The sequence below is a fragment of the Micromys minutus genome, assembly GCF_963924665.1.
Source record: "Micromys minutus genome assembly, chromosome: 13".
Classification (NCBI taxonomy): Eukaryota; Metazoa; Chordata; class Mammalia; order Rodentia; family Muridae; genus Micromys; species Micromys minutus.
In genome coordinates this window covers 45,218,431-45,235,763 of record NC_137982.1, presented here as the reverse complement: position 1 = coordinate 45,235,763, position 17,333 = coordinate 45,218,431, and the positions used below count along the sequence as shown (strand labels likewise).

The 17,333-nt window shown below is 39.0% G+C and overlaps 1 protein-coding gene and 1 pseudogene across 2 annotated transcripts in view; one reads left to right on the top strand and one right to left on the bottom strand.

Annotated features, from left to right (window-relative positions):
* OLA1 (Obg like ATPase 1) overlaps positions 1-17,333 on the top strand; it is a 113,954-nt gene that overhangs the window by 13,191 nt on the left and 83,430 nt on the right. Inside the window, exon 4 of the mRNA XM_080927226.1 lies at positions 2,075-2,202. Within this exon, the coding sequence (XP_080783352.1) occupies positions 2,075-2,202 (128 nt within the window). The remainder of the gene's footprint in view (positions 1-2,074; positions 2,203-17,333) is intronic.
* Positions 8,461-9,308, bottom strand: LOC308428665 (protein FRA10AC1 homolog; annotated as a pseudogene). Its single transcript has one exon. The product of its transcript is annotated as a protein FRA10AC1 homolog (transcript).

Sequence of the window (17,333 nt, the reverse complement as noted above, 5' to 3'; positions counted from 1 at the left end):
AAGAGGGATTCAGCACACACCGGGATCTATTGAGGATTCTCAGAGCTAGAGAAGGGCAAACACGATAAGGAGAGAACAGCATCGACTCTGCAGTGCTGGTCAGGATTAGAGAGAGCTGGTGTCCTGCGCATATGCTCAGAAATAAATGCAGGGTCGTTCATACTCTAGGGAAACAGCCCAGGCTTCCGTGTACACATTCAGCATCTCGTACAGAAGAATATTCCTCTCCATGTAGATATGCCTGTTCTCTCACCGTATAGGGAGAAGAGGTAGCTTTCACTTCTTACTATGTTATTGCTTCTGTCCCCATGTCCTACAATGCATTATCTTATTTTCTCCTTAATAAGGTTTCAGTTTTTCTAATTAAAGATAAAAGGCATACTTAAATAACTTTCTAGATTAACGATACAATTGAAACTATCATTTTATTACCTTTTTAGTACTGTCATATACAGTATATTTACTATTTATCTATTACTACTGATATATACAATATATCATTTTTATTACCTTTTAGTACTATGTCATATACAATATATTTACTATTTATCTATTACTACTGAGAATTTAGTATTCTTTTTAATTTTTTACTAACTTTTCATTCATTGTTGTATTCATTCACAAAACATTTTTATTCACTATTTTGAGGTGCTGATAAATACCAGGTTTCTGTTTTTAATCCTAGCTTCTGCTGAATCCCAAGCATATCTAGCTACCTTCTTGATTTTGAAACTTGATATGTGTATGTGCCAGTAGAACTTTTAGTAATATTACTGATGGGAGTTTTAATTTCAGAAATAGAACAATAGTTTCCTCCCTCATTTTCCTAGGTAAGAAAGTCTTAATGTGGTCTGTGGAAATGGCTCCGTGGATAAGATGCTTGTCATGCAAGCATGAACACCCAAGTTCAGTCTCCTGAACCTACATTTTAAAAAGCCAGATATAGCCAGGTGGTGGTGATGCGCATATTTGATCCTAGCACTGGGGAGGCAGAGGCTGGTGGATCTGAGTTTGAGGCCAGCCTGATCTACGGAGCAGGTTTCAGGACAGGCAGAGGTGCACTGTGAAACCTTGTCTAAAAAACAAAACAAAACAAAACAAAAGCAGGGCACTATGGGCGTGCACTTGTAATTCTAGCAGTCAGTGGCAGACAGGTGACTTCTGGGATTTGCTGGTCACTAGCCTAGCCTAGTTGGCAAGCTCAGATAATAAAACCTCTGTCTCAAGAAGCAAGGCGGATGGTAGCTGAGGAATAACACTGGAATATGGCCTCTGGCTCTCAGGGGTTACATTCACATGTGGACAGTCACAGTTGCATGCATACTTGTGTTCACACATGCACAAAAAAGGGGGGGACACGGGAGCTGGCTCACTCAGTGAGTAGGGTCTGGAGTTCAGAGCTCTAACACTCATGCGCATGCAGTGTGCTGAAACAGAGAGAATCCCTGGAGGAAGCTGGCTGGACAGACTGGCCATGCCTGTGAGTTCTGTGGGTTTGATTTTTGAGTTTTGTTTGTTGGGTGACCTTTCTGAATGAGTAAGGAAGATAATGATTGAAGAAGACTCCTATGTAAACTTTGGGCCACTTCATGCACTTGACACCTGTGGATGCTCCTGCACACTCTCGAGTGTACACACACACACACACACACACACACACACACACACACACACTGGAGGAATAGTGAGATGACTCAGTAGGTAAAGGAGGCTGCCTTCGAACCTAATGACTTAAATTAGACTCCACATAGTGGAAGGAGAGGACTGACTTCTGCAATTTGTCCTCTGACCTCCAGAGTGAACTGTGGCACATGCACGACCCTCCACCCCCACCCCAGTGCCCACTCAGACACACACAGACACACATACAAATAGTAATGTAATAGAAAGTAAAAGAAAGAAGTCACTGCATATAGAAAGTTTGTTTATTTGGGGAGCTATTAATTTATTAAATTAGTATGTACATTCCAAACCTTGTTTCAAGAAGTAAATAGTTAATTTATATGAAATGTATGGAGAATTCAGTTGGTTGGATAGCAGGTTTTTTATAATAAAATTATCTTCTGTATTTCAGCAAGATTCCTGCTTTCCTAAATGTGGTGGATATTGCTGGCCTTGTGAAAGGAGCTCACAATGGACAGGGTTTAGGGAATGCCTTTTTATCTCATATTAGTGCCTGTGATGGGATTTTTCATCTAACACGTAAGTACAGTTGTTTGTTTATTGATGATATTTTTTCTGTATTGCACAAACAGAAGTGAGTGGTTTATAGAAGATAGCTTTGTTTTGCAAGATGAATCATGAATTAGTTTACTGATTTCTAACTTTAATGTCTCTGTCATTTCCCCATAAAGTTACTGAGTAGCAAGTGCATGATATAGTCTGGTTGGAGGTTATCCCTTGTTCTGAATTAGAGACCCGAGGTGTGTTTCTGTGTTTCTGACTTGGGCATTATATAGGCATTTTGACTTTTAAAAAATTGTGCTGGGTTGAGCCCAGAACTGTGTGTGTTTGGGTAAGAAGAACTACACAGGCTTTCCACAGCATTCCAGCTCAGTGGCTCGGGCTCTTCCAAGGGGTTTTCCCGTTACCCTCTGGAGTGAGATGCTGAAGATAGCTGTCCTACACACTGAAGATCCCTTGAGGCTCCATCTTCATTCAGTGCCTGTGCGGGGTCCATGGGAAATTTGGACTAAAATACAAAGTTTTATGAGTTTCTAAGTCCTGTTAGGTAACTGTTGTTTATGTCATTTGTGTTACTGAATTAAACATGTACGATTTAGGCTGGAGAGATGGCTCAGAAGCTAAGCAAGCTTCTGTTCTTCCAGAGGTTCTGAGGTTGGTTCACAGCACTCGTGAACTTCCTGGTATCTAGCTCTAGAACATCTGGAGCCTTCCTCTGGCTTCCACAGGCATCTTCCTTCACACATGTGGTCTACATACATATAAACATGCACACATTTAACTCCCCCCCCAAAGAAAAAAAACCCATGAGATTTGATGGTTTTTATCAGGCAGAAAGTTAGTAAAAAGAATTTTATGGGTCTAGGGATATGGTGTGAGCCTGTGTCCTGTGCTGGGGCCTTGGGGACTAACATAATTTTGGGGTGGGCCAGCCATCACAACCACTCACTGAGCTTTCGATTCAATGAGAGATCTTATTTCAAAAACTAAGAGCATGATTGAAGAAGGTATTTGATATCAACTTCTGGCTTTTATACACACATTGGCCTTTATATAGGTCCCTCACACACATTTACACTTATCACAAATGTGCACACCTACCAGTATACACATAAAACTTACTCATTTCGACTGCCAGTTTAGTTTACCTGTAATCCTTAAAGGAGATTCTGGTTTATTAAAAACTTGTATTAGGGTCTGGAGAGATGGTTCAGGAGTTCAGAGTATGTACTGATCTTCAGAGGACCCACGTTTGCTTCCTAGGACCTACATTAGGTTGCTTACAGACACCTGCAACTCTAGTCCCAGGTGATCTGACACCTCTGATCTCCAGTGACTCCTTTGCACATGGGCAAACCCATACACAGATATGCACATATATACACATAATTAAAAATAAGGTAAATCTTAAAAAACCCACACACAAAAAAATAAAATAACTCTTATTAGGGATGGGTGTATAGCTTGGTGGGAGAGAATTTGTCTAGAATGTTTACAAACTGTTTTGTCCCCAGCAATGCCATACCCCCAAAGGAAAGTGTCCGGTATTTATAAAAAATACTCGAAAGTCTTATTCCAAAGAATTATTTAATAGATTAAGCTGCTTTTGAAAATAAGTGTCTCTTATGCTTAGTGTATATTACTTTTGTGGAAGATTGTATTGTTGGGAACATCTGTTTGTACCAGTTTGTTTATTTTTAAATCTTTTGAAGCTAATTACCCAAAATCTCTTTTTAGGTTAGTCATTTACATGAACTAAAGCAGGTTTTTAAAATAAAATAAAATAAATTGTCAGAGACTTCATTTACAGTGAAGCAGAAATACAAGTAACTCAGAATAGTTTGAAGGAGCTCCATAGGTTAACTGTTTAGGGGCTCACTGAGGCTGCTCTAGCTCCAAGACTGTCACTCAAATGGTAGCATGAAAACAAAACGATCACCAGGTTAGTTTAAATTTGAGGATGAGATAGTTTGAATGAATATAGTGTGTGTGTGTGTGTGTGTGTCTGTCTGTCTGTCTGTCTGTGGGATCCTATCCTAGGTCACTGAATGCTAGCCCTACCACTGACCCATACCCTAATCCTCTCAGCATGTGTTTTAGAATCAAACTGATTGTCATTATTGGCTCTGACTAATAGCTATAAAACTGTGAAAATTTCTGAACCATAGTTTTCCATGTAAAATAAGAGCAGCAGTGCTGTACTATCTGTAAAATTATTTTGTAGTTGAAATAATTTGAAATGAGATATCTTTTGTTAGCACATATAAACTGTTGTTTATAATGCTGCTTTTTTGTGAATATAGGTTTTTAATATATTTTTTGAGATATGGTCTTACTATGTTACTATCTTACTAGCGCTAAATGTTTTGGAACTCGCTATGTAGACCAGGTTGGTCTTAACTGGCGATCTTGTCTTTTAAATGCTGTGATTAAAGGCATATGCCACTATGCCCATGTGTAAATGCAGATTTTAAATGGCAATATAGTTTCTGTTTTTTAATATTATTGAAGATTGTGTTAATAAGCATAATATTGCCTACTTTTAGTCACTGTGATGAGTGATGTTCAGTGTATTATGTGTATGCCAGTTGTCCCATAGCCACTATCACCATCCATTGTTAGAGACTTTAAAAATATTCATGCTAACTATGCTTCTTCTAGATTTTAAAACCGCATATTTTTACTTACATTATGTGTGTGCACTGTGTGGACGCCTGGTCCCCATGGTGGTCAGAAGACAGCGTTAGATCCCCCGGCACTCAAGTCAGACCAGGCTGTAGCTGCCATGCCAGTGCTTGGAATCAGACGCAGGCTCTGTGGGGTACGAGGACTTTTACTTGATGAGCCATTTCTCTAACCCCCACACTTTATTTTTTATCTATATAGGCGTGTGGCCTTTAAATATGTATGTGCACCACAGAGGTCACAGGAGGGTGGCAGATCTTCTGGACCTGGAGTACAGATGCTTTCGAACTTCCATATGGGTGCTAGGAACCTTGTCCTCTGCAAGAGCAGTAAATGCTCTTAACCAATGAGACATCTCTCCCGCCCCTTTAAGGGACTTCTTAATCTTCTCAGACGGAAGCTCAGCACCTTGTCAACAGCATTCCACAGTGCTGCTTACTAGCTCCAGTTCCAGCTCCAGAACCAGCTCTATCTCTGAGTTTGATTACATTGTTTATTTTTTGTCTTTTTTTTCTGAGATGGGTTTCTCTGTGTAGTCCTGACTGTCTTGGAACTCACTCCATAGATCAGACTGACCTCCAACTCAGACTGTCTTGTCTCTGCTGGGATCAAAGACAGGTGCCACCACTGCCAGGCTGAATGTGACTTTATTGAGACTAGCCTATTTCCTGCTTTGTTATTACTTCAGTACTACATCATTGTCCATGGGTTGGCGAATAGTTTCCTATTTATTTATTACTTATAACGTTTAAAAATTGCAGATATTATTGCTAATGAATATTCTTTATCATGACTGTCTTCTTTGTATATCTTTGGTATTTCTCAAAGTGATAGACTTAGCAGAAAGATTAGTAAGTGAGGGATATATAATACACATTTAAAATTCTGTTAGCTATATCTATGAAAGTTTTCACTTTCTAATACTAATTTTTGAAAAATAGGTGAAACAGGTTTAAAATCTGTAATAGGATATATATATATATAGATGTAAATTGAAAATTGTTCTTACTTACTTTATGATTGTTTTTGACTTTTATATCTAATGATTCTTAATAGCTTCCTGGGTGTGTGTGTGTATGTGTGCATGTGTATTTTAAAGATAGGCTGTCATTGTATAGCCAAAAATGACCTTGAACTTCTGATCCTTTTTTTTTTTTTTTTTTTTTACTGTCTGAGTGCTGGGATTATAGACATGAACCACTACTCCTGATATATTTTGTGCTGGGGACTAAATGTAGGATTTTGTGCATGCTGGACAAGCATTCTGGCAGTTGAGCCGTCTGCAGCCTCTCCTGCCTCCTATTAGAGTATTTCTTGGGAAACGTTCTTTAATGGCTAGTTAGTAAATACATTGCTGCATTGCATATTGTGTTTATGTGCACTTGAGACTGTGCATATGTTATGTTTGCTTGTAATGCTTGAAAGGTACAAAGGTCATAATCTAAAGCTGTTAGTGTGCTGATCTCTGCTCTAGAATTTCTTCATGCAATACAGGCTCAGACCGCTGAGCCATCTCTTCAGTTCCCACTGCACAAAAGCTTATTTTTATGTAGTCTCTTCTGTTTATAGTTCAGGCTGGCTCTGGGCTGCATGTTCTGCTCAGGAAGTTCTTGCCTCTTCCAGTGTCTTGAAGAGAATTCCCTATGGATTTCTAGAAGTTTCAGCATTTCAGGTTTTAAATTACAGTCTTTGACTTATTGTGAATTGATTGTACAAGGTGAAGAAACCAAGCTTTCCCAGTACTGTGTATTGAACTGTACTGTGTATTGAACTGTACTGTGTATTGAACAGTACTGTGTATTGAACAGGCTGTTTTTATCCAGCACACGTTTTTATCTTCTTTGTCCAAATTACATGGGCATAACTATTTTTGGGTCTTCTAGTGTGATCCATTTCTATAGCAGTACCAGGGTGTTTTTGTCACTGCAGCTCTGTATGTCATTGGCCAGGTACTGCAGTGCCCTAACAGTGTGTGTACCTTTGGTTATTCATAGTCTTTTGTGGTTCCCTATGAACTCCTGAGTTGTTTCTAAGTCTGTGAAATGTGACAGCAGAGCTTTGGAAGATAAGTTAATTTTGGTAGTATAGCTCCCCAGTCCAGCCCCTCACTCTGTCGGTCTTCCATCTTCTTTGATCTCCTTTTTGTCTTGCAGCAGATCCCTGAAGCTCATTTGCCTTCTGGTAATCTAGAGGAATTGGTGAACTTCAAGGTCCCTGACGGACTGTTTTTAAAAAGTGAAAAGTTGAGAGTGATTGAGGAAATATACTCATTGTAGCCTCTGTCCTCACATGTGCACGCAAGCAAACCAGAATACACATATGCACATACCTACAGCTATGCCCACACATGTGCACGTACACAGTAGAGGGTGAGTAGGGCATCTATGGACTTCTGACCTTTGAACGTACATACAACAGGCAAGTGAGCATGAAAGCCAGGGACGGCAAAGACAGTTGCTGTCCAGTGTGTTGTAGCTAATTTGAGAGCAATGCGTTACACAGGGTTGAAAGCCATCCAAGAAAATTCATATTCCTCTTGTGGGAGACAGAAGATAGAGGAGGTGACAGGAATTTAGTTATTATATCTGGTAGGCTCTTCCTAATTTAACACACGCACGTGCACACACACACACACCCCAAAAAAGGAAAAAAACAGAAAACTTGCCTGTAGTAAGTGTCAACTTAATCAGTGTCACATAAAATTGATGGGAAAAATATCAAAATGAGTTACAGAGATAAATGGATTAGGTTATGTAAATGTCAGGATTAAAGAATACACTTGTATTTTAAAGTAGTAGATATGTTATTATTATCATTATTTAAGAAAGTGCATAGCCTCACAGTCATAAAAAGGAATGTAAAGATACTTGGTGGAAGAAGACTGAAAGTGCATGTTAACATCAGCAGTCAGTGTGGAGGCTCAGTATAGGAAGGAGGGAAGGAAGGAGCAAGGGTTGAAGGGAAGGAGGGCGGGGCTCCAGAACTCAGAGAAGTTCCCAGATTTTGCTGTAGATTTTGAGTTTTGAAACATTGCTATTACCCTCATTTTTCAGAGCTCTAAAGAAGATTGTTTTTGAAATGAGAGAATGAAAGCTATGAATGGCAAAGACATTTGCTGTGTAGTGTGTTGTAGCTAATTTGAGAGATACGCGTTATACAAGTTTGAAAGCCAGCAGAGAAAATTGGTATTCCTTTTGTAGGAGGAGGAGGATGACTATGTGATAGAAGCGTAGGTGTTTTAACTACTAGACCTTCCTCATCTAATACTTATGCCTTAGTTGTTTTGATTTGATGTTATCTCTCTCTCTTTTTTGTTTTTTAGAATAAGACACTAAATAATTTATTTACAGCTCAATGCTTATCACTCCATGTTCAAATGACACTTGAAACAAGTTTATCATATACTGGGGAGCTAGGGCCAAAAACAGGTTTTAGATAAACTACTGAGAAGCCACACAAGTGAAGGAGAAAATGTCTGAAATGTCCCATGCTTCTGAAGTATCTGTCCCAAAGGCTGTACAGACTCAACAACATGGACACGTTGAGTGTGTGTACATTTCCTCATCAAGGAACACGGTTCTCTCTCCCAGCTCACAGAAACAAATCCTGAAAATAAACATCAAATTCTTCTTGCTGTGACTTTTTATTTGTCTCCGGCAGTGGACCCTTCCAGAGCTCAGAGTCTGAAGCACTGTCTTCCTCATCAACATTTCTGTTTCTAGAATCTTCTGACCTTTTTGAGGATGAATGTCCTTCATCCTTGGAGGCTTCCTCTGAAGATGATGATTTGGATTTCTTATGAGGTGACTCACCAAACTCAGTCTTGGTTTTAGATTTTCTTATTTATTTATTTTTTTTGACTTGATTTCTTTTCTCCTGTGATGAAAATTTAATTTAAAGGAACATTCTTGGCACAATCTTAATTTAACATGTGCATCTCTCTTGTCTCGGTGCTCAGTGTAACCGAAGTTGACTTCCCCACTCTTCAAGCCTTCTTTTTCATCACATTTATTTCCACAGAAAAACTGGCCTTTTCCTGAAATTACTTCTTTTTCTATTCACCACCTAAGTCCAAACTTATTTTCTTTGTATCTACTGAGATCAGCTATATAATATTCCTTGAATAATTTATAGTAGTATTTCTTTGCAAGTCTCTTCTCCCGAGTCATATCTGCCTCATCCTCCTCATTCCATAGGAATCTATGATTTTCTCGTATAACATCCAGATCTCTTACCATTCTCCCCCAACCACTTAAAGTCCTCTCTTTTGCCACCATAGTACAAAATATAGTCATTTACAGATTTTGTGTGCCTTTGATAAGCATCCATAGCTATGAGATGAAACCTTCTGTTTCTTAGACTGTCTTCCTCTTTTTGCTGGACCCTCCACCTTGCTCATCATCACTGAGGTCAGAGTCATAGCCTCCATGCCTGTGCATCCCTTCCCTTCCCCTCCTGTCTGGCAAGTTCGCCCCAAGAGTCCTGACAGCTGCAGCGATGAGCCACGGCCTCAGTGAGCCTCTGCAGGTCTGTGCTGGTCCCAAGGTTACCGGCTGGGAACAGCTTCCTTGATGTTATCTTTTAACTTTGTTGACTTGTCTGTGCAGTTAGGGGGTGGATAAGCTCATAGATAACCATTTGATTTGCTTTCTGTTCGTCCTTTCAGTAGCAAGCTCCTCCCCTCCCCAGTGCCAGGCGTATCTCAGAGGCCTGGAGCTGCAGTGTGATGCTGGATGTCCCTTGCAGATGTAAAGGATGCCAGTTTTGGAACATGGAGATATCATAATAATTATAATACTAAGCTCAAGATTTTTTGGCCAGTGATTTATTCTTTTTAACTTTATTTTTGTGCTTATTTCATAAAGTAAGAGTCTATTGTAGGAAATATAGCATTTCAGATTAAAAATAATTGCCAGTTGTACCATGGAACTTTAATTAATTAGTTAATTAGTTAATTAATGACAGGATCTCTCCATTATGTAGTTTTGGCTTTTCTGGAGCTCCTTATATAGATTAGGCTTCCATTGAACTCAGATACACCTGCTTCTGTCTCCCAAATGCTCTCAGATTAAAGGTGTGCACCACCACTACCTTCCTGTGCCTTGGGCTTTTGTTGCTGGGTTTCTTCCCCCCTGAATATACAGTCTTAATCCTTAGAAAACACTTTCCTTTTTCCTCTCCAGATGGGATCGTAAGCATTTGCTAAGTTTGTGTCCCTCTTGGTTGTTTTCCGCTCTTAAGCTGGTCAGCCCAGTTCTTACGGACAGAGCTGAGATCAGATTGTGTAAAGATGGTTTCTTGGTTTCTGTGCAGATGGTTAGAATTTTTGGCAAGGAGAAATAAAGGCCCTTATCCTTTCTCCTGAATTATTAATGGCAGATGTGTCTTCTTTCTGTTTTATATTACTAGTCCCCTATATCTGTTTGAATTTCATATGTCACAATTGTTTAGTTAGATATTTAACAACACAGTTCCAGAGACCTCCTTTAGTTTTGTTGTGGGCGCTTGGCTAAACAGAGGGGAAGGTGGGACTCCAGATTTCAGCTGCCTTTTTAGTTTATTTGGAGTTATAGCCCTCAAGGCACTACTACTTTATTGAACTGCTAAATGAGAAGGTAAAAATGCCTTCATTCAATTGCTCCACCCCCTTAGGTTAAGTTAGGTGTTTATATGTTAGTAAATCACCTTTAATTACTGTGAACATAAATTTCTGTTTTCAAGAGCCCACCTTCCCCCCTTCATAAGCTTGTCATTTAGAAGTTTTAAATGAGTCACACATTTTTGCCTAGACACAAATTGCCAATATAAAGTTGTCTTTGATTGTATTCTAAAATGATGGAGTTTTCCCCCTTGGGTTCTGTAATTATCTTTTTTAGCAGTATTTATTAAATTAATCTAGTATTAGACTTCAGCAAATACTTTGACCAAACCCTATATGTTTTGTTTCTTCAGAACAAATTGAATGTAATCAATAATTCCATAGTAGTTATCCTCTACATATACAAGAGATTCTAATAACCAGCCTCTGTTTGCTATGGAAAATACTATGGTAGAAACAGTTTCTTCTGCTTTAAATTGCAGTACTGTATGGAACTGTTTTGTGTACTAGTTACTTGCCGTTTAATTGTTTGGATATATCCTTATATCCTTGGTGGTCTTATATCTTATATTTTAGGTGATTGGAGCGTTCTTACTTTTTCTCAAATATCTTTTCTGACATAACTTTGAGGTCTCATTTTCTGTCTTCTGCCCATAATAGCCAACTGTAGGGGTCGCTTTGTAACTCTTGTATCATTAATGAATTTAAATTATTTAGGGCTGTGAGAGCAACTTCTAACGTCTAGGAGACTCTCTTGATCTTCAAGCATCAAGTTTTGAAACACATTTTTCTTTAGTTGTCAGAACTCTGACTTTTTTTTTTTAAGATTTATTTTATGTATAAGAACACACTGTTGCTTTCTTTAGACACACTGGAAGAGGGCATCAGATCTCGTTACAGATGGTTGTGAGCCACCATGTGGTCCCTGGGAATTGAACTCAGGACCTCTGGAAGAGTAGTCAGTGCTCTTAACCGATGAGCCATCTCTCTAGCCCAGAGCTCTGTCATTTGTTAAGTTAAAAATGTAAGTATTGGAACAGGCTTGGTTTTGGAAATGAATGCAGTCTTTGTTATACTTGAGTGAATGCAATCAACCTCCCATAACCTGTTCTTCCCATGGATACTCTTAGCTCTCTGTGTGTAAGTGCGGTTCTCCAGCAGTGGTGACTCTAACTGCAAGACCAGCCACACTGCAGCTGTCTGTAATCCACACATGTCCCTAGTTGCCAGTAATTATAGTGGTCCCTTGATTTAAGTAACTGGTGGAGGACAAATTACCAATGGTGGGATAGATTGAGATTTTAGTTAGGAAGATGAAGTATGAAAGGGAAATATGGTGGGTAAAGTAAGGATTGAGTATTAGATTGACTCTGAAAAGAAAATAAATTTAGATGGGTAAAGTAGCTGGGAGGGGAAAGCTGAGATAGTGTTAGGAAACATGATTTAGAGATTGCTAAAGGTATATAATGTTTTAATTAAGAAGTAAAAACAAGGAGTGAATAAAGATGAGAATGAGGAGACAGGATAAGAGGTATTAGAGAAAGATCTTCTGGTAAACAAGATGTAAAAACCTTAAGCAATAGTGGTAAAACCTAACTGAGCAGCATACAAACAAGAACAAACTCACCATAAGATGTATGTAAGAGTGGAAATGAAATATCAAAAACAAGACTTAGAATACTTACCGAATGAGTTGCTGGCATTCCTTCACCGAGTTGAAAAATGTGAAGTTCTCAGCTCCGTCTCCAACAGGCTGCAGGTGCCTTTGTTGGGAGAAGGGGTCATTATAGCCTCAGTGTTCTTGGGGTTCTGGAACATGGGGGTGGGGGGGGCAGTAAATCCTTAATTGATAGTTTCTTGGGCAGCCCCACCCTCTTCTGGTCCTGCTGGTCCCTAATGTGATGAGTAGCATCTCTTTCCCCTCCAATGTCTGCTGCTCTACCCTGAGCAGCTTCATTAGGCAGGTCTTCTAGCTGGGCAGTGCCTATGATTGTCTTGTTTTGTTTGTTTGTTAATGTGTCTGTGTGCACACACACATGTGAATGCATGGTCCAATGTATATGAGCCCATGGGAGTATGCAGTAGGGCATGCATATATTCCCACATTTGTGTTGGGGCTACAGGTTGACACTGGATGCCTTCTTTGTTCATTTTTTATCTTACATGTTAAAGCAGGGACTCTTACTTGAACCCACAGCTTACCTACCCATGTGATTTCACTAACCAGCTTGCTCTGGGAACTCCATCTCTGCTTACAGAATGCTGGGGTATAGCTTGGTCACCATGTCCTTAGGTGGTTCCTGTAACTCTGAACACACATTTATTCTCTCTCTCTCTCTGTCTCTCTCCCTCCCTCTCCCTCCCTCTCCCTCCCTCCCCCTCCCTCCCTCCCTTTCGCTTCTTTTCTCCCCCCACCCCCTGGGGGGTGTTTGTGTGTAGTATCTCTGGCTGTTCTGAAGCTTGCTGTGTAGACCAGGCTGGCCTCGAACTCACTGAGATTCACCTGCCTCGGCTTCCTGGCTGCTGGAATTAAAAGCATGTGCCATCATACTGGGCTTGAGACAGTATCATATGTATCCAGTTTGGCTGTGAATTTACTACGTAGTTGCAGCTGGCCTCAAACTTCTAAGTCTTTTACTTCTGAGTGCCTGAATTAGGCTATAATTCTACATGACCACTTTTCCTGTCTTGTAAGAATGTATTTTTAAAAATGTGTATATGCAGCTTGTATTCTTATAGACTATTTGGCAACATATTGATGTACTGACAATATGTCGAAACACTATCTCATACAAATAGTTTTATCCCAGAATTAACTCTGGTTTGTCTGATTAAGCCTTTTCTTTTTTATGTTGAGAATACTGTATTTCTGTTTATGAAATGTTTCATTATATAAAGATTACAGCAAATATTCTAGGAAATTATATTATAAAAATGTTGATTATGAAGTGATAAAGCTTCTCTTTATGTGTTATGTGTGTGCATCTGAGCAAAGTGCTCATCCTTTGCCAATCATCTTCCGAAGTACAGAAGTGACTTGCGCTTGCTTTGCAAGGTGTTCTTCTGTTTTTGTGATATCAGCTTTTTTATACAACTAAAGTATTATACACTAGAATAATACCAGTTGCCACCACTAAATGGAAGGGCGTAAATTTGTTGACTAAATGTATGTAGCTGTTGGCTACGGTCTAACATGATAGTTTCATTAAAAATCATCTGATTTTGGTAGCAAGTGAAAGTATGGTTTATATTTATATATATTATCTACTTACATTTATTATATTTTTATCTTTTCTAATTTTAACGTTGATCTTCCTTCAGTGTGTATTAGTAACAGATTATAACCATGCATATGTGAAATATCCTGCAGTTGTACAGTTTGATTTCTGATGACTTTACTGCTTTAGACAAATGTTCACTGTTGCTTTAATGGTGTTGTCCTAGTTTTCACACATCTGCTAAAGTGTGCTACAGTTATTTTTATTCCTTTCCCTTGTTGGAAAGAGCAGAGTAGTATAACTATTCCATTAAGGTTTAAGATTGATGTATAATAATATTTAGACTGTTAGCTAACTTCTTTTATACTTGCACCAACATTAACTGTGCACTCAGTCTACATGGGTAAAGACTTTACCAAAGTCTTTTTGATTCTAAATTTCTCCCTTGATCTGTTAAATAATTCTGGTTTTAATTTACTTGCAATGTTAATAACCTTAGAATATTAACATTATTTAAACTTACAAGTCTTTCTTCAGATAATTATTTCAATGAACAGGTTTTAGAAATAATTGAAAATTGCTCAGTTAATTTTGTACTAATTGCTTATACTTTGTTAAAAAACCTTAAGAATGTTAGTATTTAGATTTTATTGTAATAAATTGTGAAAGGTTAATTCAGAATAAGGCATTTGTTAGCAATGACTAGTGTTGTGTCCCTATGATAATATTAGACTTTGTAAACTGCAGCACTGGACCTGTATAGAGAAACTACATATCTTCAGTGATTAAAAGGAAAGAAGCAGTTGCAAACAAGACTGCTTATCCTTTTTAGAAGCAAACTAAATTCAGATGGAAGCTTTGCCATTTACATAAGCAAGATGTAAGATTTGTGTTTGGCTCCTTGGCTGCTGTGATGTGAGTGTTCTAATATAGTGGACATTGGTGCAGAATGAGTAAGTGAGTCATAGGGACAGCATCTGCTCAGAAGGCCCTGGAGACAGCCTGAGTTACGCTGTGAGATCTCCAATCAGCGCATCTGTCCCCAAGACAAGGATAGTTCTCTATTTTGGCGCACTCACTGTATGAAGACAGCATATTAAATTTTCTGTCATGAAACTGGAGTATTTGTGCTGGTGGTATCTAAATAGTAGTGTTACAGTAATGATGCTGAGACTGGAAATACATGTATGTTACCTTCAACTATTTTCTTGTCTTCAACTGGTTGTTTATGGTACGAGTTTTACATTTCAGACACATAAGTGTTAATGTCTTACAAAATACAGGGAAATGTAGATGGAAGCCAGATGCCTAGATGCAGATAGGATGTCTAAGAAGAACAAGAACATAGCTAGGTGCCTCCTGAACCTAGGTGGAGTGGGGTGAGGGAGAGCAGAGATAGAGTGTGTTGTGTTACATATATGTATGTGAACATATTAGCATGCATTTTGTGTTTTAAAAATCACCCTTAATTTCACTGCTTAACAAGTCTTTAAATGGGTGGTGTCCACATGGGATTCTACAGGGAGATGTTACCTTACTGAGAGATCGGAATCTTATTTAAATTTTTCTTTTTTCTTTTCTTTTCTTTTTTTTTTTTTTTTCCTCTGAGACAGGGTTTCTCTGCGTAGCCCTAGCTGATCTGGTACTTGCTCTATATAGACCAGGCTGTCCTTGAACTCAGAGATCCATTTGCCTCTGTCTCCTGAGTGCTGGGATTAAAGGTGTGTGCTACCTACCACGTACATCATTTGAGATCCGAATTTTATAGTTTTCATTATTTCAATATTCTCTAGGCTGCAGTTCTTTATAAATATTACCAAATTTAGTGTATTTTGTTCTTTTAAAAATAATTACTTAAGGTTCTTTTTTGTTAAGATATTTATATGAGTGCACTGAAGCTGTCTCACCAGAAGAGGGCATCAGACCTCATTATAGATGGTTATGAGCCACCACGTGATTGCTGGGAATTGAACTCAGGACCTCTAGAAAGAGCAGTCTGACTCTGCATGTGTGCAATGGTGCACACACATGTGCATACACACAACATAAATAAAAGTAAAAGATATAAAAACTATTTGCTCTGTTTAAGGTATGTGAAAAGTGTTTCAGTTTGTGCTGTTCCCTACAGGGTGGTTTTTTTTTTCAGTAGAAACTTATGAGGCATAGAAGACCAGGGAAAACATACTAATAGAAGAATCAGTGATTGAAACTATGCTCAAGTATTCTATATATGTTTCGATTTCACAAGGAATTTGAAGTAGCTGAGTTTTGAAGAAGTAGACAGTGTGCATGACGGGATGGGCAACTTCAGTATTGATGAAGGATGAGAGGAAAGAGCAACTGGAAGGAACACTGGAGATAGAGACTACGGTGGCTGTCCTGGCTGTGGCATTTTGACACAAGCTGTAGTCAGCAGAAACACCTCTGTAAGATTGAGTCTAGGCAAACCTGAAGGGCATTTTTTTTTTCTTAATTAGTTATTAATGGAGGTGGACCCAGCTCATTGTGGGTGATGCCATTTCTGGGCTGGCAGTCTTATAGCTGGGTGCTATAAGAAAGCAAGCTGAGCATGGGGAACAAGCCAATAAGCAGCATTCCTCCATGGCCTCTGCATCAGCTCCTGCCTGTTTGAGTTCCTGTCCCAGCTTCTTCCCATGATGGGCTACAGTGTGGAAGTATAAGCCCAATAAGCCTTTGCCTCCCCAGCTTGCATTTAGTCAGAGTGTTTCATCGAAGCGATAGAAACCCTCTAAGGCAGTGACAAATTGTGGATGTTTTAGACTCATTAACTGAAACTAAACACAAAGAGAACTTGGCAAAAAACTGAAGAGACTATCAAGAGAAATCACAAGGTCTAACAACTGACATGTAAAGGAAGGGGCATGCTATGTGTCATTTTATAGCAGGGACGTGTTAGGTGATGCCATCATTGTGTGAACAGTATAGTTTGCATACAGAAAACTATGTGGGGGGGATAGCCTACTACATGATTAGACTGAGTAATGTAGGAAATTGCAACACAGTATTAAGTTTTGTGTATCTAAACAGAGTCTTTTTAGTTAGGGTTCTATTGCTGTGAAGAGACACCATGGCCAAGGCAACTCTTATAAGGACAACATTTAATTGGGGCTGGCTTACAGGTTCAGAGGTTCAGTCCATTATCACTAAGGCAGGAGCATGGCAGCCTCCAGGCAGGCATGGTGCAGGAGGAGCTGAGAGTTTTATATCTTGATCTAAAGGCCACTAGAAGACTTTTCAGGCAGATAGGAGGAGTGTCTCTAAGTCCACCCCCATAGTGACACACTTCCTCCAACAAGGCCACACCTTCTAATAGTGCCACTCCCTGAGCCAAGCATATTTAAACCACCACACACAGAAAAATTGTAGTAAAGTACTAGTTAACAGGATTGGTCAGCACACACCTAGAAACCTAGCGCATGTGTAGCAGGAGTATTATCAAATCAAGCCAACCTAGGCCACACAGATTGTGTCTCAAAGACAAGCAGACAGCAAACACTTTAAGTTTAGAAAGTTTTAGTTTAAGTATAATCTCCTGGGACTTTTATTGTATATAGTCTATTGTTGACTAAAACATTATTGTGTGATTCAGGCCCCCCATGTATGTATGTATGTATGTATGTATGTAT